A 26,309-nucleotide genomic window follows, 5' to 3' on the forward strand; every position below is an offset into this window, starting at 1 on the left:
GGGGGGGCGCACCAGTGTCGCCCCCCCCCCCCCCTCATGTGACTCAATGACTCAGGCTGCTTCATTATAGGGACAGCCCTGATAGCCACAATCATACTAAGGGTCTTCTATGAGTAGTCGTGGGTAATGTCTGCCTAAATCATTATCTTTTATGGGTGCAGTGAAATCTGGCCAACAGTATTGTATAAAAAAGTATGTATAACAGGGCTGAACAAATCTCAGGAGCCAAGTGGCCACATTACAGCTGACACCTAACTTTTGAGGTTTTCTCTAGTTGTCTTTAACAAAGCTGGCACGTAAACAAAATTCTGCTCCCTCCTGGATTGGACAAACTGGCTCCTGAATCCCATATTAATTGTCCACCCCTGAGTTGATTATTTAATATGTACCTGATTACTGTGCTGCTGTGTTACTAATTGGATTAGAAATGCCCAAGTTCAGAGGTAGGATTGCCAAGAAGGGAGATAAGACGGCAGATGCCCTATAATGATTTCGCTATAGTCACCTGCAATAAAATATTGCAGTATGGAGACAAACACCCAGATTACATGGGCAGGGGATGTACCATGACCTCATACATCACTCAGTCAGTTAGTGTTTCTTCCTACTCACACATTAATGATTATCAACTGATTGGATCTATAATATCCAACATGTGACAACAAGGAAAAGATTGGGAAAGTACAAGTCCACTGTTGCACGTCAGCACGTGGCGGTCAAATTACTTTAGGTATTCCTGACTCAGCATCGGATGATCTTTTCCTGACAGACCTTTCACTTAAAAAGGTGACTTGTGCACTGCTGCTAACATCCTGGCATAGTCAGGGTATCAGTAGATGTATGGGGGGAAAAGGTGTAACAAGACAAAACAGATGTAGGGTGGTTTTTAACATATACACGCTGCAAGCAAAGGAGAACAATAAAATAATGGTATACGAAGTCTGAAGGATACAACCATGGAGCTCTTTCCTGTAAAGAAAACAAAAACAGATCATGTAACTGGTAAACCATGAACAGTATTATTAGCTGACTCCTCGGATGCAGTGTGCAAAAGCTCCTCTATAAACCCACCTTGTACCAAAAGCGCGCTCTTCTAGTGGACCGTCCTATTTTATTTGTGTCTGTGATATATCAGTTTTATACAACATAATGTATTGCTTTTGGAAATTACGCATTGCATGCATTCCGGACAGATGGGGCTGTGCAGTCATTCCTTTTTAAACGGATATTTTAGTTTTTGTAGTTGTTGGAGAATTCGACCACCTAACAATTTCTTGTATCTCCAGGGGACTCTATTCGCTGTGACCATTATGAGGGGGTCCTGCTTCTCTGATTGGGTTTATTTTTTATTATGAGGAATGCAAAAGGTGGTATTGGACTATGGAAAAGTGCTATTGGAACATGGAAAGTTGTTGCAGGAACATAAAAAAGATAGGACCAATCCCATCTTTTTTATGTTGCAGCAACAACTTTTCATGGAAAGGTGGAGCCTAAACATGTAAAGGTGGTACTGGAACATGTAAAGGTGGTACTGGAACATGGAAAGGTGGTGCTGGAACATGGAAAGGTGGTGCTGGAACATGGAAAGGCGGTGCTGGAACATGGGAAGGTGGTGCTGGAACATGGGAAGGTGGTGCCGAAACATGGAAAAGTGGTACTAAAATATGGAACGGTGGTGCTGGAATATGGAACGGTGGTGCTGGAATATGGAGAGGTGGTACTGGAAGTGAAAGAGAAGTAGGTATGCAATCACAAGAATACTGAATGAAATCCTACTGAATGGAAGTACTGAGAGAAATATAGCGGCTGCCATTGCTGACCTCTCTTTGTCCAAATGTTAGTTGCCTGGCTGTCATACTGATCCAATACTTACTGAATAACAAACCAGGAAAATTCCAGTTCCCTGGCTGTCAAGGTGATGCTCTGGTTTCAATCATTTCTGAGTTGCTGGCCTGAAATAAGCATGCAGCCAGTGAAAAGACAACAGTTGAACTGCATAATTGTTTCAGGTCAGTAACTGAGAAAGTGTTAAAGCCAGAGAAGTCAGCATGATGGCCAACGAAACCTTTCAGAAAAAGGTCAGTGATGGCACTTTGTAAGCATGTTGTGTCCATGAGGAATATTTATCAAATACATGAGAAAACAGTCAAAAACCTTAAAATAATATTTATAGTCCGCAATCAGGATTCACCTACCATCACCTGGGGAAGTGAGACAAGGATACTACTGTACATTGATCTCTATGGGAAACAACTCACTTTTCTCACCACATACTGTATATTGAAGACTTTTTATTCCTAAACAGCCCCCAACATGACTTGTACGGCCTCTTGTCCCATTAGCAGTTATGTAGAAGAAGTGATCGGAATGAGAGACGTCATTTGGCTAAAGTAGATCTAAATTCCATTCCTGCACAATCATATCAGCATTTTCACTCAGCAGCTTTCACTCAGGATGGATTCACACCTTTCCATTTCAGTTTTTTTCAGGTGTTTTCCATTGAAATAAATAAAAATGCATCAAACGCCTGTCAATGCATACATCAAGCCACATGCTGACACAAGTGAATGCATTGTGATGTGCATTGATGCGTATTGATATGCGATATGACTAGAGATGCACCGATACCGTTTTTTCAGTATCGAGTACCGATATTAATATTGCGGTACTCGCAGATACCGAGTACCGCTACCGGTACTTCCGCTAGCATGGAGCCAGTTACACAGCCAATCAGGAAGCCGGGAGGCTGGTCATTACCCGCCGCTCGGCTTCCTGACTGGCCAGGAAGCCGGCTCCGTGTTGTGTGGCCAGTTCGATGCTGATTGGATGAGAAGCCAGCCTACCAGCCAATCAGAATCGAGATGGATGTTTGGCACCTACCGGTAGTCCATTTTGGGTAATGTTACCTTGTCTGTGTTTGCAAGAGTTGTGTAGTTGTCATGTCTGTACACAAGGTCTTCCCTCCACTGCAGCTCACATCCCATCTTTTATTAGGTACCAGGAGATGTATGAGAGATTGGTGCAAGAGCCCAATGGCGACTACAAAAATGCTGATTGGCTGGCTCAATGCCAATTGGCTGGGAAGCTGGCTTCCCAGCCAATCAGCATTGAGCCAGCCAAACAGCACGGAGCAGGTTTCCCAGCCAATCAGGAAGCCAGGCAGCAAGTCATTACCTGCCGCCCGGCTTCCTGATTGGCCGGAGAGCCGGCTCCATATTCTCTCTTGGCATTGCTGGTCAGAGGAAATCTCCCTCTGATCGGAAGTTCCGGTATAGGAGCCTTTGGGCGAGTACGAGTACTCGCCGAAATTCTTGGTATAGGCACAGATACTAGTATCAGTATCGGTGCATTCCTAGTTATGACACGTGTTGACATTCAATACAAAGAACAAAACGCACACACTGACACGCATTTTGATGTGTTTCTATTTATTTCAATAGAAAATGCATCAGAGACGGAGATAAAAAACAAAACAAAAAAACACATAAGTGTGAATGGGGCCTAAAAAAATACCTGGTGACCCTGCCATGAAAGTCCTTCTTCAGGCACCTCCTGTTATAGGGTGAAAAACGTGCTCACAATTGTACTCTTGCGTTGTCAAGCTGTCATATGACACATGTGACACACATTGCAGATTGTTGTCTTTATCAAAGACCGCTCCAGATCAATGACATGCCACCGACGTTGGAGTGTGTATATGTAGACAAGAAGTGGATGAAAAAGCCTGGAGGAGATCAGTAATAACCAGGTACAAAACAGAAAACAAAAAGGGTGAAGACATGATTTTTTTTTTTTTTTTAAAAAGGGCAGCCCAGTTCATTAGAAAACTAAGGGGTCTATTAATAAAGCAGTGAATCTGACATTCACTGCAGGTGAATCTTTCTGGTGCATGTGTTTGATTCCCCACTAGTAAAAGTCACATTCATTGCTTTATAAATCTAAATTTACAGGTAATCTCTACTTTAATTCAAGGAATTCTGCTGGTAGAATGAAATCACTTCGATACACATATTTTCACAACAGCGCATATCATCATCCTCAACCTTATATAAAGCATTGACATTTTACTTTTCAATGAAGTAGTACAGGACTACAAACGCCCCATCAATAATGCTTTCTGCATTATAATTTATTCTGGCTTTTGAGGATTCTGGCTCCTCAAAAGATACCAGAAACGGGGTTCTAGGCCTGGTTTGGGGGGAACTGCTGTAACTATGGTAACGCGTCTTTCACCTACCTCTCCTGGACAGCGCCATATTCCTGTGTGCTGAGATCGGGTATTCTCGGCTATTTCCGGTGTTCCGTGGGATTGCATCCTCCAATGCTAGTTAACGCGAGCAGCCATCTTTATTAAGGGCAAACTTGCAGGCTTTTGGAATTGTACCGCTGCTGCCCCTGTTTCTGAGTGGAACTTTCTTTATAATAGTACAGGAGTTTGCTGAGAGAAGAGGCTAAAATGTACACCGAGGGTGCAACACAGTATAGCAAAGAGAAGTTTTATTCAAAAACGGAAGCATGACCTTCTCCAATCAGGAAACGGAGGCACACGCATGCGCACTAGGTTTTTGGCGCTCGGGTGTGTACAATCGGCTCCGGAGCCATCTTCGGTGACAATCGGCTTTTCTCGGTGGTTTCCGTCAGCGGCCAAAGCGGCTGGAAATCGCGAAGAGCTCGGGAATTTCCGTAAACCATCGGGTCTTTCCGCATGATCCCGTTTATTCCTTTTACTTTTCGGAAAGGGTGATCGGGTGTTGTCGAGGTCCACTTTCGTGTGTTTCCGGAAGTCTGTTCGGCTGTTTCCGGAGAGATGGACGAGGCTCAAGCAACCCGGCTAGGGTTATCAGAAGCAGCGGCAGCAGTGGCTGCGGTGGCTGCTGCTGCTGTACGGGATGGGCCAGAAGTTGCCTCGGTCACTGTCATGACTGGGCCCGATGGAAGAAGCCCTGCAGGAAACGGCTATACAGGTGAGGGGTATTGTTGTATTGCCGTGTGTCCGCTAGGTGGACCCGTGTATCTGTAGTTATCATCTGCTGCATTTTTTAAATGTAATGCCCGTGATGACCACTAGATGGGACTGTTGACTGATGGGCAGTTTCTTTCTTCTTGCCTTCCAGTGATACAACTGGCCCCTAAAAGGGCTACTATGATGTATATTGGTAATATACTGTATATATAGTGTTCTGAAGACAGACTTTCCCTAATAATCCTTGGTACGTATAAGTTAAAAAGAAGGGTTGCAGCATTATTCAAATTTCTTTGATGAGTCTGGACTTGGTTCAAACCCAGTTCGCTTGAGTTTGGCCAAGCACGCTCAAAACTGACTGCCATCCCACATCCTGGCCCAATCAGTTGCAGAGAGGCGCATTCTCCGCCACGCAGCTATTGGCAACGTTGTGGGAAATGCCCCCACCGCAACTGCTGCGACTGATTGGCCTGAGAGCGGCGGGCACGGTTTTGGGCGGGCTTGGCCGAACTCATGCGAACTGGTGGCCGAGAACAGACTTCCTTTCATTCAGACGTTCAATGGCACAGCACATCTGGCTAAGCAGAACAATCAGCGATTATCTTGTCCAAGGAGACCCCAGGCCAAAATATTCTAAAGCACCTATCAGGATTTCCCAGCGTACCGGATGCTTCAGATGTCAAAAATGCAACATCTGCAATTCACTCCTGACAGGGGATAGCTTTTCACACCCGCATAGTGACAGGAGATTCTTCATTAAAGATTATATGAACTGCGATACCGAATCATGTATTTACTTACTCAAATGTCCATGTGGTCTGGTATATATCGGTAAAACCCTGGGGCCGCTTAAATGACGGTTCCAGAAGCACCGGAGTGACATTAGAATAGCAATCAATAAGCTTACCAAAGGTGAAACTTTGGACCTTAATAAACCGGTAGCAGTTCATTTTGCAAATTCAAAACATCAAATACATAAGTTAAGAGGCATGGTCATCGACCATGTCAACCCCCCATATAGGGGGGGCGACCATGACAAAATGCTACTACAGCGGGAGGCGTATTGGATTCATACGCTTGAAACCAACATCGGCTTGCTTCACGTGGCTTCGGGTCGGCCGAACATGCTTAGCATGTTCGGCCGACCTGAAGTGCAGAAGGAGTTCGACTCAGCCGATTCAACATCCGGATCAGCTGAGCCGAACCTCCGGCGGGCTACTCACTGCTGTTCAGTCTATTCTTATAGATGCCGAACAGCAGTGAGTGAATAGCCGAATGCCGCAGAGCGGCATTTGGCTCGGCTGTTCTGCTCGGTCCCTCAGAGGTACCGAGCAGAACAGAAAAAGAGTTTAAAAAGGTAAAAAAAGTAAATAGAAAACGATTGTGCGGAGCTAGCAGTGACAGCTAGCTCCGCCCAATAGTTTCCTATTGTCCGGCGGCTCTGCTGCTGTAAAAAAGAAAACGAGAAAAAAAAAACTCTTCCGGGCGCTCTGGGAGCTTCCCGCTCCCGGTCGCCAAGGAGAGAAACACAGCTGTGTCTTTTTTTCTTTATTCTGACACGAGCGATGTCAGAATAGAAAAAAAAGAGAAATTTTACCATTGAAAAACATTGGTACATGACTATTGGCTATTTCAATTTGCAATAGCCAATAGTAAACTAGCATTGTACCCGCCCTCTGCTGATGGAGAACTGCAGCAGAGGGCGGGTACAATGCTAGTTTACTATTGGCTATTGCAAATTGAAATAGTCAATAGTAATGCCTTAATGCTCTTCAATGGGATTTTTTTTTTTTCTATTCTGACATCGCTCGTGTCAGAATAAAGAAAAAAAAGACACAGCAGTGTTTCTCTCCTTGGCGGCCGGGAGCAGGAGATTCCCGGGGCGCCAGGGAGAGTTAGCTGTTTGGAGATCAGTGTCCCTGGTTAGCAGGTAACCAGGGACGCTGATCTCTCTGCAAGTGGCCGGAGCCAGCCGTAAGATCACGGCTGGCTCCGCCCAGCTGTCAGAAGCAGGCTGTCGGCCGGCCACTCGGCCAGCTTCGGCTTTCAGCATGGCTCAGCCAAACCGATGCATATGCGTTCAGCTCGGCTGAGCCGCTCGGCCATGATCGGGAGCTGTACGGGCTATTGTGAATAGCCCGTAGCCTGCGCACATGAAGTCCTGTGCGTGGCTCCTCCCGTCTGTGTCCCCGGTAACTTTGGTAACCCTGCTAGTGGGCGTGACCCACTGCGCTCGCAGAATCGGCAGTGACTGAGGTAACTCCTTCCCCGCTTTTATCCGGAGCTTCCGCTCTACATTTGATGGAGACAAGCATACTGATGTCCCATTGTTTCCATGATAACCGAGGAAGAGGCCGGCATCCACGGATTTCCGTGTGCGGCTTTTCCCCCCTCTTTTTCCCGCTGCATCGGCCGATAGTGATGTTATCACGAGTACGAGTACTTCCAAGGCGGGCCTCCATCTTCCGCAATGAGCAAGCTCCTGATCTATAGCTGATTGGAGGAAACCATACATATTTTATATCATACCTACTGTGATTCATTGTGTCTTATAATCTGTCACTCTCATGCATTTACAATTGGCGGGAATATGACGCCGGTGATGGGGTCAGTGCGGGGGTTGGTGATTGGCCACTCTGATTAGGGTTGGTGCTATATATCAGTTATGTTTTGTGCACTTACACTGTATGCTTTGCCTGATGAAGGGGATCCCTTGCGACCCCGAAACGTTCGTTGTTTGTTACTATGATGCACGTTAATAAATAGACGTTTTTTTGCAAATCTGGAGTGCCGGTGTCTCTGCTTCTGTTCTCGTTTCAAACCAAGCCCCGGCTCATCTCTATTGGAAACGCTTATTCAGGACATGGCCAAGTCGCTTAAAGGAGAAAGGTGGAGTACTGCTGGCATCATTTACTTACCATCTCAACCAACATCTGCGGTGAAGAGTTCCTTACTAAGGTGATCTGGACTTCTACTTAGACGCTTTGAAATAGACTGCTGAATGCAGAGATCAATATGGAATAGTGGGTCATCTTGTTGGGCCCTGATGTATGCATCTCTCTGTGGTCCCACCAAGTTCCGGTGGTGAGGAGAGGTTTTCTTCTTTGCATCGGATGATCCCTGATTACCATATGCGCTTTAGTTTGCCTCCGGTCAGTTGAAGAAGCATTCTGTGAAACGCGTAGGAATTCCGCATGCCACTGGAAATGACCGACTATATAATCTGTGCCTGTTATTGAGTCATGTTCTGTGACTGTAATAAAATTGTGAATGGGAGATAATGAGTAATCAGTCTGGCTGTGGGAGGCATCATTTAAGGGTCCGCATTGGGGAACAGATAATGTTTTAAGGTGTATTATTTTATGTTGTTTTAATTTTTGTAGAAATAAATGGTGTTTTTATAAAACGTGCAATAAGCGCCTCTAAAAGCCCCATTATACATGTTGTGAACTGAGGGGAGTGTGGCTTATAGGCCATTTGTCTAGGTCAGCCCTGAAGGTAATAATTTCTCTAAAAGAGAACTATTGGGAGAGGAAATTGTACTCTTCCTAATAGTTTGAGCCGGTGTGTGACACCTGTCGGCACTATAGCTTGAGAGCTGAGCAATCACGTACTGCTGATCGCTGAGCTCACGTTCTCCTCCCTGCAGAGAGCGGTGACTGTCAGTCTCCACTCCCCGCAGGGACTCCGCTCTCCCCTCTCTCTCGGTTTCTCCAGCACTCATTGGAGGGACAAGGGAGGGGGGGGGGGCACAGCTGGCTCTGGCTCTAGAGAGGGAGTTCTATATTCATAACACTCCGCTGGTTTCTTTGCTGTGCGGCAAGGATACACCTAGCAGCAGGCAGATGCAAACGACAACAGACTGCTTAGGAGAAACCAAATGAACATAGACTATTAGATCAGTATCAGACTGAATACAATCTGACAACAACTGCTTAACAGGGTGCTACACTTTATACACATGTGCACACTAAAAAATTCATTTACAACTGCATTTTTTTAGATGCTGACGAGATAAGCTGTTTTACAGCTTGCTGCCGGCCGGTGGCTAGATTCGGCAGCTGAATGTAAACAGCGGGCAGTGGGCAGGAGCAATAGCCAGCCTGCTATTGCCTATTTTAAATTGCAATAGCCATTAGCAAGCCGGCTATTTCACCCGCCCATTGAGCATAGGGGCAAACTCTTAGGTCTGCTCCTCTGCTCATTGACAGCAGTGAGTGGGCGGGTGCAATAGCCGACCTGCTATTGGCTATTGCAACTTGCATGTTACTAACTGACATATCCGTCTGGATGTCACAACACTTCTTAAAACTCAAACTTTCAAAAACTGAGCTCATGATATTTCCTCCCGCCCGTGCACCTTCCCACAACTATCCCTCCCTCCCCCATGCCAAGGTGCTACCCTGTTTCCCCGAAAATACAACCTACCCTGAAAATAAGACCTAGAACTATTTTTAGGAATTGCTAAATTATAAGACCTACCCCGAAAATAAGACCTAGTCGTGACCATTCCCAGTGCCGGTGGTGGCATAAGGGGGAACTTGAAGAGCCGCGGGAGAGAATCAGTGGTGCCAACGTAGCCAACGCTAGAGGAAGCGAGGTGGCATCAGAGGGAGCAGAGCCGCATAAGCCGATGCCTACTCTATAGCGCCGGCTCCTGCTGACTCGGACCTCATCTTCTGTATCCAAATCCTGCCACCTTCACCTTCGTAACATCTCCAAAATACGCCCCTTCCTCACCAATGAAACCACAAAGCTACTTATCCACTCACTTGTTATCTCTCGTCTTGACTATTGCAACTCTCTCCTCATTGCCCTACCTCTACACAGGCTATCCCCCCTTCAGTCTATCATGAATGTTGCTGCTAGACTCGTTCACCTAACCAACCGCTCAGTGTCTGCAACCCCCCTCTGCCAATCCACTCACCCAAAAGATAAAATTCTAAATATTAACAATGACTTAAAAAAGCCATCCACAACTCTGCCCCCGGCATATCTCAAACCTTGTCTCAAAGTATCACCCTAACCGTCCCCTCCGCTCTTCCAAAGACCTCCTGCTTTCCAGCTCCCTTGTCATCTCCTCCCATACTCGCCTCCAGGACTTCTCTAGAGTCCCTCTCATCCTCTGGAACTCTTTACCCCAACCTGTCCGACGATCTCCCACTCTGACTGCCTTTCGGCGATCCCTATAGACTCATCTCTTCGGGGAAGCCTATCCCGCCTCAAACTAACCACTCAATCATCACGTTCTAAAACAATTCATCCCCACACAGCTCCCTCCTCATGTATCACCTCCCTCTCCCTTTTAGATTGTAAGCCCTCAGGGGCAGGGCCACCCTTACCATCTTGTCTTGAATTGTATTGTGATTGTAATGTCCTTATATTGTAAAGCGCTATATAAATCCTGTATAATAATAGCCTATAGGAGGCTGGCTATTTCTCCCGCCCACTACCCACTGTTTACATTCACCTGCCAACTGCGGGTGTGGTGACCAATCCGTTCATTTAATGACTATTTGTTACTGTACTTAGATCTGTGCTCCTGGTCCCTTGTTCTTTTTCACCTACAGTTTGAGCATTAGATGTCCGCAAATTATGTATAAACGCAGTGGAATGTTCCACTTTGTGTCTGTAACTGAATTTATTAGCTTGATTCCTTTTTTTCAGAGGTCACAGTGTCCAGTGTTGGAGCACCAGGAGAGAATGTCTTCACCACGTCAGTGGCCAGCACAGCCTCCCTCTCTGATCATGTCCTGGTGAGTATATTCTATTGTAACATTTCTTATACTCCTCCTGCTTAGTACACTTTGAGATGTTGCAGTGCTTCTCGTACTTTATACTTTATGTGTGCTTTGTCACTTCAGGCAGAGAGAGCTTCCCTGCAAATTGGAGACAGCCTGAGCACAGAAAAAGCCACCCTGATAGTAGTACATACCGATGGCAGCATTATGGAAACACAGAACATCAAAGTGCCAACAGCCTCCATGACCCCTGGTGAGATAATGACCTATACACCTCGGAGACATGGTTTATATCATGTGTACACTACAACGCAGTTTCCTTCAAGTTATTAAATCAGAACCCTGGGCAAAAGTGTTCTTAACCCTTGCAGTGGGGTTACCCCTGCATTGCAAGGGTTAACTGCTTCTTTTTGACTAGGTGGTAAAACATAAAGTTATACTCACCCGAACCACAGAGTTGGCTGGCTGCTACTCCAGTCCCTGAAGCCTGCAGCAGAGAGGAGAGGGGCTCCAGGGACTGGTCTAAGAGCAGGCTACCTCTGAGGATAGAATATATTTTTATTTAGCACCTAAAAAAACGAGCACTTGCAATGCTGGGGTAGCCCCACTGCAGGGGTTAAGAGTACTTTTGCCTGGAGTTCTACTTTAATACCAGAAGGAAAGTGCTTTTTCCCCCCAGTAAAATGATGAGAATACTTAAATAACAAAAGAAAACCCATCATGGGATATATGTAAGATGTCATTGCTGATCTGAAAATTCTAGCTACCTGCATGGCTGAGACTTCAATACTTTGTGAGTCACTGACATGAAACAAGCATGTAGCAAAGGATGTCAAAGAAAAATCAGCCCCTCGCAGTACTTCTTCTCTGCCACTGGGTGCCGCCAGTCTTCAAGGTGAAGGTATGTGGCTATATAAGGTCAATGAATGCTGTCACCCCGCCTTTTGCTTTTGCGCAGCTGGATGGCAGGGAATACCCCGGACAGAGCTCTTTGGGTCCACACTGAGACCCCATTCACACTGAGTGACATGAGAAAAAGTGCAATTTTGAGCTGAGTGACATTGAGCTACAGTGCACATTTTGTCGTGCTACGTAGCGCGACTTTTGGCAGGGACTTTGTAGCTGCTACATTGGGCTGTAACTAATCAAAAGCAGTCTTAATGTGACATAATTCCTCTTCTTGTTTCCTACTTATGTTCCTTCTTATATTTCTGTGCAAAAGTGACAATTCATGAGCTACACCATTGAAGTTTATTGGGCCAAATCACACGAAATCCGCCAAAAAATAGGTCATGTTCGAGCGACAAGCTACAGGCGGCATTGAGCTGTGAGAAGTGAACAGCTCCATTGAAATGCATTGGACAAGCAACATTGAGCTACATTGAGCTGATACCCTGTTTTCACGAAAATAAGACCTACCCCGAAAATAAGACCTAGTACTATTTTTGGGAATTGCTAAAATATAAGACCTATCCCGAAAATAAGATCTAGTTGTGACCATTCCCTGGGCCGGTGGTGGCATAAGGGGGAACTTGAAGAGCCGCGGGAGAGGCAGGAGAGAATCAGCGGTGCCAACGAGGAAGCATGGAGGGAGCAGATGCTAAAAAAAAAAATAAGACCTACCCTGAAAATAAGACCTAGTGTGTTTTTTTGAGCCCAAAAAATATAAGACAGTGTCTTATTTTCGGGGAAACGTGGTATTAGAGCGATTTTGGAGCTGAAATGGGGTGTGAATGGGGTCTGACAGCTTCTTTCTGGGTTCAGACAAACTCAAGTTTGGATTGAACCCTAGTTGATTCCTATTGTTCAGTAATGAGTGGCTTTAGTTTATTATCTCAGTCTATGAATACACAGTGTAGTCACCATTCTAATATGGGAATTTATTTAGTAGTGCAGGAAGCAATAACCATATGTAACTTGTAGTAACTCTGAGCAGGCAACCGATTTCTCGTTACTGGAACCATGTTGGTGACAGTTGGATTTCCATTGGTTGCAGCGGGTTATTGCACTTTGCATATTGCTTTACTAAATCAGGCCATTCATTTCTCACTGCGCCATTCATCTTTGCTTTGTCTGTAGGATCTGATAGTTCATCAAACTCGCAGTCCCCAGGACCAGAGAAAGATGGCACAAAATACAACTGGGATCAATCTGCTTATGACAGTGAACTACCTGTGCGGTGTCGTAATATAAGTGGCATCCTGTACAAGAACCGACTCGGATCAGGTAAAACATGACACAAGGATTTCCTTCATCAGAATTCTAGGCAGATATAAATGCTACTCTGTAATTATAATATATTAAATGTATTTTGTAAATGCTGACGGGGCAAGTACTTGAATATGACTTGGTATCAGCCTCATAGAGAGGGATGATAGAAGGAGAGAGCAGGGTAACAGAGAGATGAGCTCATCGGCATGCTGCTTCTCCTACACTGTCCAGTCACAGGTTTGGGGTGGGTAGGAGACCTGTAACCGGAAGTGAAACTGTAGCAGAGAATGATCGGGTCCCCTCCGGTGTCAGACAGGGTTGTGCTGTGTGGCATAGTTGTTTAAATTTTAAAACTGGATGGATAGAAATGCAAATTATTTGACAGGTAAAACATACAGCTCCCTTATATGTATTTCACGGTGTTAGTCTCATTCCCTATTTCACAGTTTGCTGCTGCATTCTGTCAATGCTATCCACAGGTTCATACCCAAGGTAGTGTTAACTGACATGCACAGTTCAGACTGCAAATGTAACAGTAGGGCTCCGCGCAAAAGCATGGTGATCCGGCAGTTTCTTTAGAATGGAAATGTTTTATTCCATTTGGACAGAGTGGGGAAGGGTGGAATTCTCTGTCAGTATTTTATTACCATCTGTTTCTCCTGCTATGGGGGTTAGGAGCAGCAGCTGTGACTGTGAAGAAATCCCGTTGTTCGCCTTCTCCTTCCTTTCCCTTGGCCATTCACAAAACTACTTGTGTTATTGGCACAGAATCCAAGCCATTCTGTGAAAGGAGGAGGGGAAATCCTGTCACTCACCCCCTCCCCCCCTCCTCCATCCACAGGATACCCTTGCATTCTGTGACCATAATACATGGAGTTTTGTGAATGGACCAGGGGAGAGGATGGGAGGGTGAGTGACAGGAATCTTTTACAGTCGCCTCCAGCACTAGAAGCAAAGTGCTGTCAGTAACATCTGACTTCTCTAAAATAAGGGTTTTTAAAGTAACCAGACATGGGATTCACTTCATTAAAGATACATTTTGTGACTGGTGTTGTATGCCCCCCAAACATTTACTAGACTTTGGCTGGACTTCAGGCAATCAGATAAATGCATAGCCCATAGGAGCGCTACATGTCTGTAGGTAGTTTATTGGCATCTAACAGTGCGTAAAGAAAGAGAGTCCTGGCTGGCTCAGAGTGCTGTCCCTTCTTCTCTGAAACTGCTATGCAAAAGATTACAAGATATACTGTACTCAGGTACTTGAACCAGATGTATTTAAAACTGAACTCCAGGCAAATATTCAAAAACATACCAATGGATGCAGTTATTTATATCATTATTTAAAAAAAAAACAAAAAAAAACATTAAAGGTAATTCTAGCATTTGGGCTAGGAGAGGGAAGAGCACTTAGTCAGGTGTCCCACATGCACATGTGCTGACAAGGTACATGTCATAAGGCCCCTTTTACACGGGCTGATCATGAGGGGATAAGTGCACGGACCACCTCTTGATCAGAGCAGTACGGATCCAATGTCAGCACTGTGGCATCCGTTGAGTTGGTGGTAACTGGATGTAAACGGAAACCCATCCATTTAGATTGAGCTGCCCATAGACTTACATTAGGAATCTGATTGGTTCTGCTTGAAAAACTGACAGGCAGACCCGATCAGAATGCCCATGTGAAAGGGGCCTAAGGAGGAGATCGCAGAAATATGACCTCATCAGTTGCTAATCCTTCATTAACTAGTCCCAGGTTGGAGGAAGGAAGGTGGACTGACTTGTGTTGCTTAACTGCAGCAAAGAAAGGGTGAGTCCCCAACCTGCCTGTACAGTCTGGCAGAGCTATGTAAATTTCAGACCTGAATGGGCAGATTACCAATCATTGGGCAGGTAAGACAGCTCCCATATATGGATTTCGTCTGTATTTAGATATTTTCCTGAAGTTCAGCTTACAAGAATACAGTTAATATTTGTTTGTAATGACTAAATATGGCTGAACTAAAAGGTGTCTTTATATTTTGCAAACTGGTTTGACAACATGCAAAGTGCAGTATCAATCAACAGCTGTCAGCTCTCAGTTTACTTTTATGACTTATTGGAAAATCTCAGCTGAACAATATATGCCTGATTTATTGTGATCATTGTGCTTTGATAGGAGGCCGTGGGCGGTGTGTGAAGCATGGAGATGGGTGGTACACTCCAACGGAGTTTGAGGCCATGGCAGGCAGAGCCAGCAGCAAAGACTGGAAAAGAAGTATCCGATATGCAGGAAGACCCCTACAGTGCCTTATACAGGTGAGCCCAGAGGATAAAGCCTATAAAACTGGGAGTAGAAAATATGTGTGTTGCTCCGAACAGCCAGACATTACTTCCTTTCCTAGTCTGCACTACAAACAGGCAGCTCCAATATGAATAACTGAGGAGGGCAGCATAGTTTATACTCCTCTACACAGGGCCGCCGATGGGAGGGTACAGCCAGCACTCCCACACCAGGCCCATGCTCTTATAATAACAGCAGGGGCGGTGCAGCACGGCCCCTGCCCACACAGCTTCCCCCCAACGAGGACTCCCTGCAATGCCTGTCAAGTACAAGTGGTTGTACAGCCCCCCAGATCACCTATATTAGCCTGTGATCGTGCAGCTCCCCACTGATGTCTCCATAAAGAGAACTTGTCACCTCCAACTGCTATGACATAGGGGGTTGTTAACTCCTTTTGTGAAAGCAAAAGTTAAGTGGAAAAAAAAACATCTAAAAAAGGTGATAGAAAAAATAATAAAAAATAAATAAATAAAACCAACCCCGCCACCCCCACCATTTGATTCAAAGGAAAGTGTGCACGTAGTGCATGCACATGAATGTAAACAGGAAGAAGGGAGCTCTGCCAGGTAGGCTGTACTGGGCCCCATGATTTCTAATGGCGGCCCTGCCACTGCATCAGGGGTGGTCCAACTCCGGCCTTCCAGCTGTGGCGACACTTCAAATACCATCATGCATCTGCCTTTGGGAGTTATGCCTGGGGCTATTGAAGTCTTGCAATGCCTAATAGGATTTGTAGTTCCACCACAGCTGGAGAGCCAGTTTTCCCAGCCCTGCTCCACATTTTAGACAAAGGGCTTAAAGGAGAGAAGTACAGCGGCTACTATTGTTGTCTTCTTCTTATGAAGATGCTAGTTGCTTAGCTGTCATTCTGACCTTCTTCCTTCAATCACTAACCAGAACAGGTTTGCAGATAAGGACTTATAACTTCTCTCCGACTTTCCTGATCTGCATACTTTTCATGTGTTGGTAAAACAAAAAATAATGAAGCCAAAGACTCAACATGATAACCAGGCACTTAGCATTTGCAGAAAGAGGTTGCACCACTTATATCTTCATGTCAGCTGTGTATGTGTGTGTTTATTGCTATTTAGTGTAGCTCCCGACTCTAATGTATAAAGCGGACCTCTACACTAAAAAATCAAATTCTACCATTGCGTTCCTCTATGTATGAGGATTAATAATAACATAGACATGTCAGGGGTAAAATGCTGTGACTAGGAAATATACACTTGCAGAGCATTCACTTCCTGCTTTGAAAGTGCAAAATGACTTCAGTTTGGCAAAGCAATGCACACTGGGATTGCCTTGTCATCAGCAGAGCGTTGCTGGGGAATCTCATCTGTAATCTCACGAGATCTCAGGGAAAGGCATTTTCCTCCCCTGAGATGATGTGCATGGTCACATGTCTAGTCACATGTGCCATAAATCCAGGAAGTAATAGGAGAGCTAGTAATCTGCCCTTAGTAAACATGGCCACTGTCAGAAGACTGGGGAAGAAAACAGAAATACGGTATGCAGAGAATACGAAGCAGGCAATGATCTAGAAGTATGTGTTTGTAGATTGTCATCACTAAACATTTCTAAAGGTTTTTTTTGTTTAAGCTGGCCATACACCAGTATAGTCATAGTATAGTTCTGTTCCACGAAATGTGTTTTTGGAATGTTCATTCGATCTCCGATAGTCAATAAGGTCAAATCAACAATCGTTTTCAACCGTAGTGATGGAAAAAATCGGAGGAGCAGGATGGACATTTCTCTCAAACTAATTACATTATAACAGTGATTGTTGTTTTCGTTCCGGATACTCCATTCACTCCAAGATTGAATGTTAAAATCAAACGAAATTTTGAATGACATTGTAGAGGTCTCTGATAGCATTATTGAATGTTTGTGCAAAAATCTTCCAGTATATGGCCAGTTTTACACTGTGCGGGATGTCTCAGTGCTGAACATTAATACTCCTGGTCATTGCGTGTGAGGGCCGTTCACATTTATGCTTTGGAGTAATGCGTGGAAAAATGCTTGTTTTACTGTAGATTACTGCAGCAGAGGTTGGTTTGGTGCCAAGCATTGTGGTGAAATTCATTTTTTGAATGGCATTACAATCGAACAATAGTGGGCCATGCACCCACATTGCAGTATACCACAACATAGCACAACATAGCACAACATACTGTACATGTTGTGTGTTTTGGGTCAGGTCTGTTTTTTTATTTGTAAAGGGGAGCTGCCAGCCCATTCAAAATCCTTATCGCATGTGAGTTAAAGTGACATTAAACCCTCAGATTTTTTAACATACACCAATACTGTAATGTGTGCCTTACTGTAATCCATGGTTGTTTCCCTTCTCTTTGCTGCTCTTCCTTAGTTTATTGCTATTTAGTGTAGCTCCCGACTCTAATGTATAAAGCGGACCTCTACACTAAAAAATCAAATTCTACCATTGCGTTCCTCTATGTATGAGGATTAATAATAACATAGACATGTCAGGGGTAAAATGCTGTGACTAGGAAATATACACTTGCAGAGCATTCACTTCCTGCTTTGAAAGTGCAAAATGACTTCAGTTTGGCAAAGCAATGCACACTGGGATTGCCTTGTCATCAGCAGAGCGTTGCTGGGGAATCTCATCTGTAATCTCACGAGATCTCAGGGAAAGGCATTTTCCTCCCCTGAGATGATGTGCATGGTCACATGTCTAGTCACATGTGCCATAAATCCAGGAAGTAATAGGAGAGCTAGTAATCTGCCCTTAGTAAACATGGCCACTGTCAGAAGACTGGGGAAGAAAACAGAAATACGGTATGCAGAGAATACGAAGCAGGCAATGATCTAGAAGTATGTGTTTGTAGATTGTCATCACTAAACATTTCTAAAGGTTTTTTTTGTTTAAGCTGGCCATACACCAGTATAGTCATAGTATAGTTTTGTTCCACGAAATGTGTTTTTGGAATGTTCATTCGATCTCCGATAGTCAATAAGGTCAAATCAACAATCGTTTTCAACCGTAGTGATGGAAAAAATCGGAGGAGCAGGATGGACATTTCTCTCAAACTAATTACATTATAACAGTGATTGTTGTTTTCGTTCCGGATACTCCATTCACTCCAAGATTGAATGTTAAAATCAAACGAAATTTTGAATGACATTGTAGAGGTCTCTGATAGCATTATTGAATGTTTGTGCAAAAATCTTCCAGTATATGGCCAGTTTTACACTGTGCGGGATGTCTCAGTGCTGAACATTAATACTCCTGGTCATTGCGTGTGAGGGCCGTTCACATTTATGCTTTGGAGTAATGCGTGGAAAAATGCTTGTTTTACTGTAGATTACTGCAGCAGAGGTTGGTTTGGTGCCAAGCATTGTGGTGAAATTCATTTTTTGAATGGCATTACAATCGAACAATAGTGGGCCATGCACCCACATTGCAGTATACCACAACATAGCACAACATAGCACAACATACTGTACATGTTGTGTGTTTTGGGTCAGGTCTGTTTTTTTATTTGTAAAGGGGAGCTGCCAGCCCATTCAAAATCCTTATCGCATGTGAGTTAAAGTGACATTAAACCCTCAGATTTTTTAACATACACCAATACTGTAATGTGTGCCTTACTGTAATCCATGGTTGTTTCCCTTCTCTTTGCTGCTCTTCCTTTTTAAATCCTCATGTCTTCTCATGCTTGGGAAGAACTTCCCTTTTCAGCTCAGGGCCTCTTCCTGTAGTGCTGGCTCAGGTTTCAAGCCTATAGAAACCTATACACAGACACCGTGTATCCATTCCTGAGGCAAGGCAGTCTGCTGCAAAACAGAAGTTCTGCAGAGCATGAGAACAGATACAGATTTAAAAGGAAGAGCAGCAAAGAGAAAGGAAACAACCATGGAGTACAGTAAGGCGCACATTACAGTATTGTTTTATGTTAAAAAATCTGAGGGTTTAATGTCACTTCAATGCAAGGCATGGTGTGAATGGGCCCTCAGGGCCCATTCACACCATGTCCGGATCAGATGCGGTACGTTACATTTTTCTTCCGCAACAAAAATGCATCCCAGTGCAGGAAAAAAAATGCTGCATGTCACATTTTTCCTGCACTGGAACGCACCCGAATGCGTCACAAACGCACCGCACTGGAACGCAACAGAAGCTATGACATGGAGCAGGAAGAGATTAATTTGCATAATGACATTACCCCCAAAAAACATGCGTTCGGGTGCATTCCAGTGCAGGAAAAATGTGACATGCAGCATTTTTTTCCTGCACTGGAACCGACTTAAACAGAGCCCAAAAATCACATACAAATGCATTGGGATGCATTTTTGGTGCGGAAGAAAAATGTCACGTACCGCATCTGATCCGGACATGGTGTGAATGGGCCCTTAAAGAATATAGATCTTAGCAGCAGGTATTCTCCGGGGTAGAGGAAGCTGTTACAATTCAGGGACACTGAGGGATAAAAACACAAACTATCAATGGTCGTGTCCATTGTACAGAACATTCAGTGGATTTCTGTACACAATGCACCAATAAGTGAGAACATGGAATCCCTATAATAGTCCCAAGTACAATATAATGTGCTCATGTTGCAAACCCCATTTGTGCCGGAGAGCATAATCAGTCTAGGACCATATGTAGTAATATAGACCATAAGGCCTCGTTCACACCTGAACGTTTTGTAGCGCGTTCTACGCTCGACGAACGCTCTACAAAACGCTCAAAAATATAAATCCCATTGTAGTCAATGGTCTCGTTCCCACCTTGGCGTATTTCCGCCCGTCCCCAACGCGCTACAAAACGGCCCACGCCTGAAAAGGTACATGTACTACTTTGGGCCGTTTTGTAGCGCGTTTCCATTGGGATACAGCCAAGTAGCCCTCGGAAACGCGCGTGTGTCGCGCGATTTTTTTACCGCGAATCGCGGTAAAAAAACCACGTGACAGACGCGCATATGCAATACGCCTAGGTGTGAACCAGGCCTAAATGTCCTCACCGGTATAATCATACTGTACATTTTAATATGCAGGAACCCTAATGCTGAACTGTGTGTATGTGCTTGCAGGATGGCCTGCTGACCCCTCATGCTGCATCCTGTACGTGTGCAGCCTGCTGTGATGACCTCAGTCTGGTAAGTGGCACGTGTAATACATTACGTGGATCATAGTCCACTGTTTAAAAGGCCGCTGCACCTTAAACTCAATATGTAAAAAGCAATAATTAACATGAGACACAAAAAGGTGTCAATGTTTCTGTGCTTTCATTTCTTAAACGTATTATTTCACATTGCTTTTAGGAGAACCAGCCCTGATTTTCTGTATTTGTTAAGGGCCCGTTCACACCAATTGCGGTGTTCCGGAGTGGTAGGTGCTGGAACGCACAGCAACCGCACACTAAACTTCCCCCTTCGTTCTGGGGTGGGAGGGGGCGTGGCGGTGCATTGAAGTCAATGGCACCACAGCCACGCGTCCCGCCTGCAGTGCGATTGGACACGTGGCAAAACATTGTCTAGTGCGAACGCAAATAAATGCTGCATTTTTTGCATTTGCACTGGACTGGAATTGGTGTGAACTGGCCCTAAAGCTGAAGTTTAATCTTCTTATATTTTTCCTTTCCTGGTTCCTCCCTCCCCCGTAATCAACATTGTAATTACATTTTTGATTTTTGTTTTCATTCTTTGTTTTAGACCTAGTCATGTGATCACTAGGTCTCCGTACTGCTGTATGCATTGCAAGCAGATCATTGTTTGTTGAAGGGGGTGTTCATTGCTTCCTGAAAATATTTCAGCACCCTTACTTAGTACTCCTGCCAAAAGTGCTCAGGCCTGATGCAAATTGTGGGCTGGACAGGAGTTATTTAAATATCAAAATGCTTTGATGGCTGGATGTTAGTCTGGAGAGGTTCCTAGGCAGGCTGCATTTGCATACATTGATGATACATCATCGCACTTCAGACCGACATATCTCTCCTTGCAACTGCAGCGGGTGCTGAAATGGCCCTCCTATGGTACCACAAAGACAATAGAGACACATTGTGACTCATTACAATCTTTTGTGATAGCATATTTATCTAACGTCAATAAAGGATGGGTTGATAATGTGGACCCTTTACCTCTATTGCATTTGTATACAGACCACTCAAGGTAAGGCTCACATGTGATGCTCAGCCTCTATGATTGAAAATACTGAAATCCAATGAAAGAAAGGGCCAGGCCAGGGACAGTTAGATGATGCTGGATGTCCCCCCACCAGGAAATGAGGTGGGCTCTATCTGACTTGCTGCAGCTTCTAATGCACACTGTGAGAAGCTCACAATGTGTAGTGAATTCAGAGTAAGCAACTACAGCACAGGAGATGAGCCTATACAGCTGTGAAAGACTGAAGGCAAGGCTGGAGTTCAGCTTTAATCCAATCCAGCATTGCTAGTTGAGCAGAAGAGGAGCTTTTCAATTATGTCTATCATACTTGGTTTGATGTCCATCCTTCTGGAAGAGCCTAGCATCAGTTCATGTCTTCCTTGGTTATTTCTTCCCTAGTAACAAAGAATGACTTATGATCACTCCATATATTTTCAGTTAGTAGGACGATGGATATATAAACGTATAGTGCCCTCTTGGGACTCTGCTTTGCTGATTTGTCAGGTTTTATATCTCTGAGTTCCCGGAGGACTCCAATGCACTTACAGATCTTGACACCAGACACCTTTTCCAGAAGATGTGTCAATCTTGTGTGCAGCGTCGGATCTCTTCGGCTTTTGATGTTGTGCTGATTCTGCCACCTCAGCTTGTCGTCTATTGCTCCTTATTATCTATGCAAGTTCTTGAAGGAAAAGTCTACTTAATTGTTTTGTGGCATTTAATTGTATTCATGTGAAATGAAACACTTGATAGCCAATTCCTACTATGCCGGAGGAACTTTCCTTTCCTGTCACCCAATGACATTCAAATAGTCCTTGGCATAAAATAATCACAACACTCCACCAAAGCAGTCTGGTTTTCTCTATGAGATCATAAGGAAACTCTAATATACAGTATGTTCAATCACCATAGATTTTGGGTCATATAGTAATGTTTGCCATCTAAAGTATTTTTTATCTGCAGCGCACATTTTGTCATGGGTGCGTCTCCATTTTTTTGCTACTGTATTAAACATAGTGTTGGGAGATTAGGCTCTAGGCTGAGCAGAATCCTAATTTGCAATCACTCTGCCTTCTGTACTCTACTCCATCAGGAGGGAATGTACTATACCATGGCAATCCTAGTGTAGTTTAATGTATACTGAAGGTTTTAGGAGCGACAAAGTGTTTCAGGATCTGTGCCCACTACAGCAGGGTTAATAATAAACGCATAATAAATATATTTATATAATTTATACAGTATATGTTTGTATGAACTGTGTATATATATAGATATATATATATATATATCTACATATATATATATCTATATCTATAATGTAAATATATTTATGATTATATAATTTAACTATTTTGTTTATGTGTTTAAATTTAAATAACTGATTCAAATATGTTTTATTATTAGCCCTGATGAAGGGGACTCAAATACTTGAAATGGGTTTGTGCTCCTAGAACCTTCAAAAAACATTCCTGCTATTATATATAAAGATTATCGTGGTATAGTATGTCCTTTCAACCAGAGCCGTAGCTAGCTCCTTTTGCTCCCGAGGCCCCAACAGGCGTGTGATGTCACCCAGTGTCCCGCATGCACGGCGCCATGTGATTTCATGTGCCTCGCCTCCAGGATGTGTTTTTTTATTATTGTTTATTTTTATTATTATTTTAATTTTTTTTTTTACTGTTGGGGTGGGGGGGCTTCAGTTAAATATTAGGGGACTAAACAGCCTCCTGATATTTCCCTTTTAAACTAGAAAAAGAAATTGAGAACACAAAATCCTCAATCTCTTTTTCTGCAGCCTCTGTTCTTTTCATTCATTCAGAACAGAGGCTTTTCATTCATTCACAAAATATTTACTATCAAGCAGTTTCTGAATGGATAGAAGCCTCTGTACAGAGTGCTACTCCCCATTGAGAAACTCATGAATGAATAGGAAGTGATAAAGCACTTCCTGTTCATTCATAACTGGGGACGCATAGTACTATGTGTCCCCAGTTATTTACAAACACTAGAACACTGCACAGAGGACCGGTACATATCACTGATATGTACCGATCCTCTGCCGCCCGGCCACGCACAGAGAAGGGCTCAGCCTGCAGCGTTTCCGATGGATACCCGCTGCTCTCCCGGGCAGAGGCAGCAGGAATCCGAGGAGAAGTGAAGGAAGCGTTGAAGGGGGCGGAGGAGGGAGCAGCTGTTACAACAGCATGGCCGAGCTGTGAGGAGAGAGAAAGCCGCTTTTCCTCACTGCTTGGCCATGCTGCTGTGACAGCGGCTCCTCCCCCCACCTGCCGGCTGCAACGCTTCACCTCTGCTCAGATCCCGCTGCATATAGATGGGGGTGAGCAGCGGGGATCACGTGGAGAAGCCCCACTTCTCCCTGCTGGCTGCGCCCCCCACCCCAAACACACACCTACGCCCAAGGCGAGAGCCTCGGCCTCTCTACCTCTCGGCCTCTCTACGGCCCTGCTTTGAACACAGGCACGTCCCCTCCTGACAGAGTGAAGTTCTAGCATTTCACCTCATGCATACACATGTGGAACTCTGTGGTATCTCTGTGTGTTTGTCAAGCAAGCAGCCTACTATTTCTATTTGATAACAACTATAGCACCCTTATGTACTTCATTTCTGCTTCTTTTCTAAATAGATACTGTCATCTTGTCCTATCAAGGCAAAGTGACAGTGTCTGCTTATACAGTAGCTATCCCCTCCAGCAAGGTATACCCCTAATCCTTGTTCCTTCACTACCTCCCATACTGTCCTGTGCACACATCCATGCCAGTTTGCACTATTTTACTTAGAGTTACACAGTAGTTAAAATGTATCTAAACCTGGGAACGAAAGTGTATATTGCAGCTTACTAGCCTTTAGATGTGGTGGCTGCATTTGTTTTCTTTTTCAGGCTTAATTTCTCTTATTTTCACATGGTGAACCTGCCAGTTACAAACTTCAGGTCCGATTTATATCTCTTCCTCCCAACTAATTGTTGGGCTGATGCCATTTGCACAGCATCCCTGCCACCAGATGGTGCCAAGGAGCATAGGAAATTCCTCAGGTCTGTCTAGTGGAAGGAATGCTGTGTGAACGGCATTTACCCAGCGTATAGCTGTGTGGAAGATTTATAAATTGCCCCTTCTTATCCTACGACAATGCTCACTCACTATACTGTTTGTATGAAAGAGCAGCATCGTCACCCCAGGAAGGAAGCATTTTAGGACTACTAAACACCTCTCAATTTTTACCTCAAACACTGGGGGAATGATCTGTAGTCCACAGTAAGAGCTGGAGACAATGATAACTGATTACAGTACTGCATAGGCAGAAAACACTGGGAGTTAAGCGCTCACAAGATTTCTGGCAGGATTAACCGGTATTTTTTACACTTATCAAGCAGATATAACTAAATACTTTAAAGCAATACTTTAAACTCAACCTGTGTAACCTCAGGATCTACATTTGTCCTCGGGTATTAAGTCGCGGCCCAAGTCGCACTGCAATGGAAAGCACGGCATTTTGATACTGCGCATTCCGGTGTGGACAACTGAACTGTGGGCATTAGGTCTGTTTGGGGTGCTATTCAAATAAATGGCAATGCAATGCACCTGCCACACCAGAACGTGTAGTAGGTGCGATTGCGTGGTACAGTGCGATAATCACATGGGGCTGTTCGATTAACGCATTGCACTAGTGTGAACGGGCCTTCAAAAACACTAACAGACATACATAACCACAGACACCACCTCACACACTCACAGAAATTCTCAACCACACATGCACACTCCAAATAAAAAATTACATTTTTATTACTTTTTTGTAAGATCCACCAAGCCTGCCTACCTTACGAGAACTTGAGTGGATCCTCAGCCTTGCGGTCCAATGTGGGCTGCTGTGCTATGACTGAGCTCCATCCATATGTGCTTTGCTTGTACAACTCCCTTGTGCGCCCTGTAGAGGTTCCGGGAGCCAGAATGTGATGTCATTCCAGTCTAGGCACCTCTACAGGACATATGAGGGAGCTGTAAGCAATACAGGTATGGATGGAGCTCCCTCACGGCCATAGCCCCAGCCCACCCCACTCGGCATCAGGCGGCATATTTTAAATGGCTGCTTGGTGTGAGAACCGACAATGCTGCGTTAGGGGGAGGCTGAGGAGCCTCTCCCCTACAAAAGTGGAAGGCACGTGGTGACCCACTGCAACCCACTTTTGGGTCACGGCCCACCAGTTGAGAACCAAGGCTTTAAAATGTATACTTAACACACCAAAAGAGAAAAAAATAAGTACATTGTTAAGGTTTACATACTCTTTAAAAAACTGTCCTCAACTTCTAAAATACTAAAGGATTAGAACCATAAACACATTATATTGTTAAATTAATTACATGCGAGGTGTGGGAAGATGTGTATGGCCCTTACACATCTCCACGTCTGGCTCTTCGCAAACTTGGATGCCCTGGCCAGAAAGAGGGCAGCAGGCACACTACAAACATTGTGCAGCAGGGTTTGCAATGCCGATGTGACTGCCGCCCCCCCCTTACGTGACCCAAAGAGATGCCGCCTGAGGCAATAGCCTCAGGCTGCCTCATTATAGGTACTTGATGCTCCACACAATAAAACAAAGAAATCTGCAAAGTACAGTGCACTCTTATTCTCAAGATCCATCTCCATATTGTAATATAAATCATTCTTTTTTTGTTAGAGCGGTCCAGTTCGCCTGTTCATTCCATACAAACGTCGGAAGAAGGAGGTAGAGATGTCTGCAGTTTCAGCCAAGAATGACCCAGCAAAGAATATCAGCCTTCTGCCAGCAACAGCCGAAACCACCTGTAAGAGTCACAACATTAAAGGCATGGGCTGGGGACCAGAGTTTAATTGGAACTGAATTTGATATACAGGGTTTGGTAGATAGTGAATGATTTATATGTTGCTTGCCAGACTGACATTTGTGCGAT

At 44.4% G+C, this 26,309-nt stretch overlaps 2 protein-coding genes across 2 annotated transcripts in view; one reads left to right on the forward strand and one right to left on the reverse strand.

The window, feature by feature from the left end:
* Nucleotides 1-4,257, reverse strand: part of TMEM80 (transmembrane protein 80) — a 12,169-nt gene extending 7,912 nt beyond the window's left edge. Inside the window, exons 1-2 of the mRNA XM_018556048.1 lie at nt 4,238-4,257; nt 953-969 (exon numbers count right to left, since the gene is read on the reverse strand). Coding sequence (XP_018411550.1) covers nt 953-969; nt 4,238-4,256 — 36 coding nt within the window. The 5' untranslated portion in view covers nt 4,257. The remainder of the gene's footprint in view (nt 1-952; nt 970-4,237) is intronic.
* A 321-nt stretch (nt 4,258-4,578) lies between these two features.
* The window catches only part of DEAF1 (DEAF1, transcription factor), a 38,208-nt gene continuing 16,477 nt past the window's right edge, over nt 4,579-26,309 (forward strand). Inside the window, exons 1-7 of the mRNA XM_018556044.1 lie at nt 4,579-4,964; nt 10,631-10,719; nt 10,828-10,957; nt 12,784-12,930; nt 15,071-15,210; nt 20,293-20,358; nt 26,057-26,183. Of these exons, the coding sequence (XP_018411546.1) occupies nt 4,808-4,964; nt 10,631-10,719; nt 10,828-10,957; nt 12,784-12,930; nt 15,071-15,210; nt 20,293-20,358; nt 26,057-26,183 (856 nt within the window). The 5' untranslated portion in view covers nt 4,579-4,807. The remainder of the gene's footprint in view (nt 4,965-10,630; nt 10,720-10,827; nt 10,958-12,783; nt 12,931-15,070; nt 15,211-20,292; nt 20,359-26,056; nt 26,184-26,309) is intronic.

The sequence above is a fragment of the Nanorana parkeri genome, unplaced genomic scaffold (genome assembly GCF_000935625.1).
Source record: "Nanorana parkeri isolate BGI_ZX_2015 unplaced genomic scaffold, ASM93562v1 scaffold222, whole genome shotgun sequence".
Classification (NCBI taxonomy): domain Eukaryota; kingdom Metazoa; phylum Chordata; class Amphibia; order Anura; family Dicroglossidae; genus Nanorana; species Nanorana parkeri.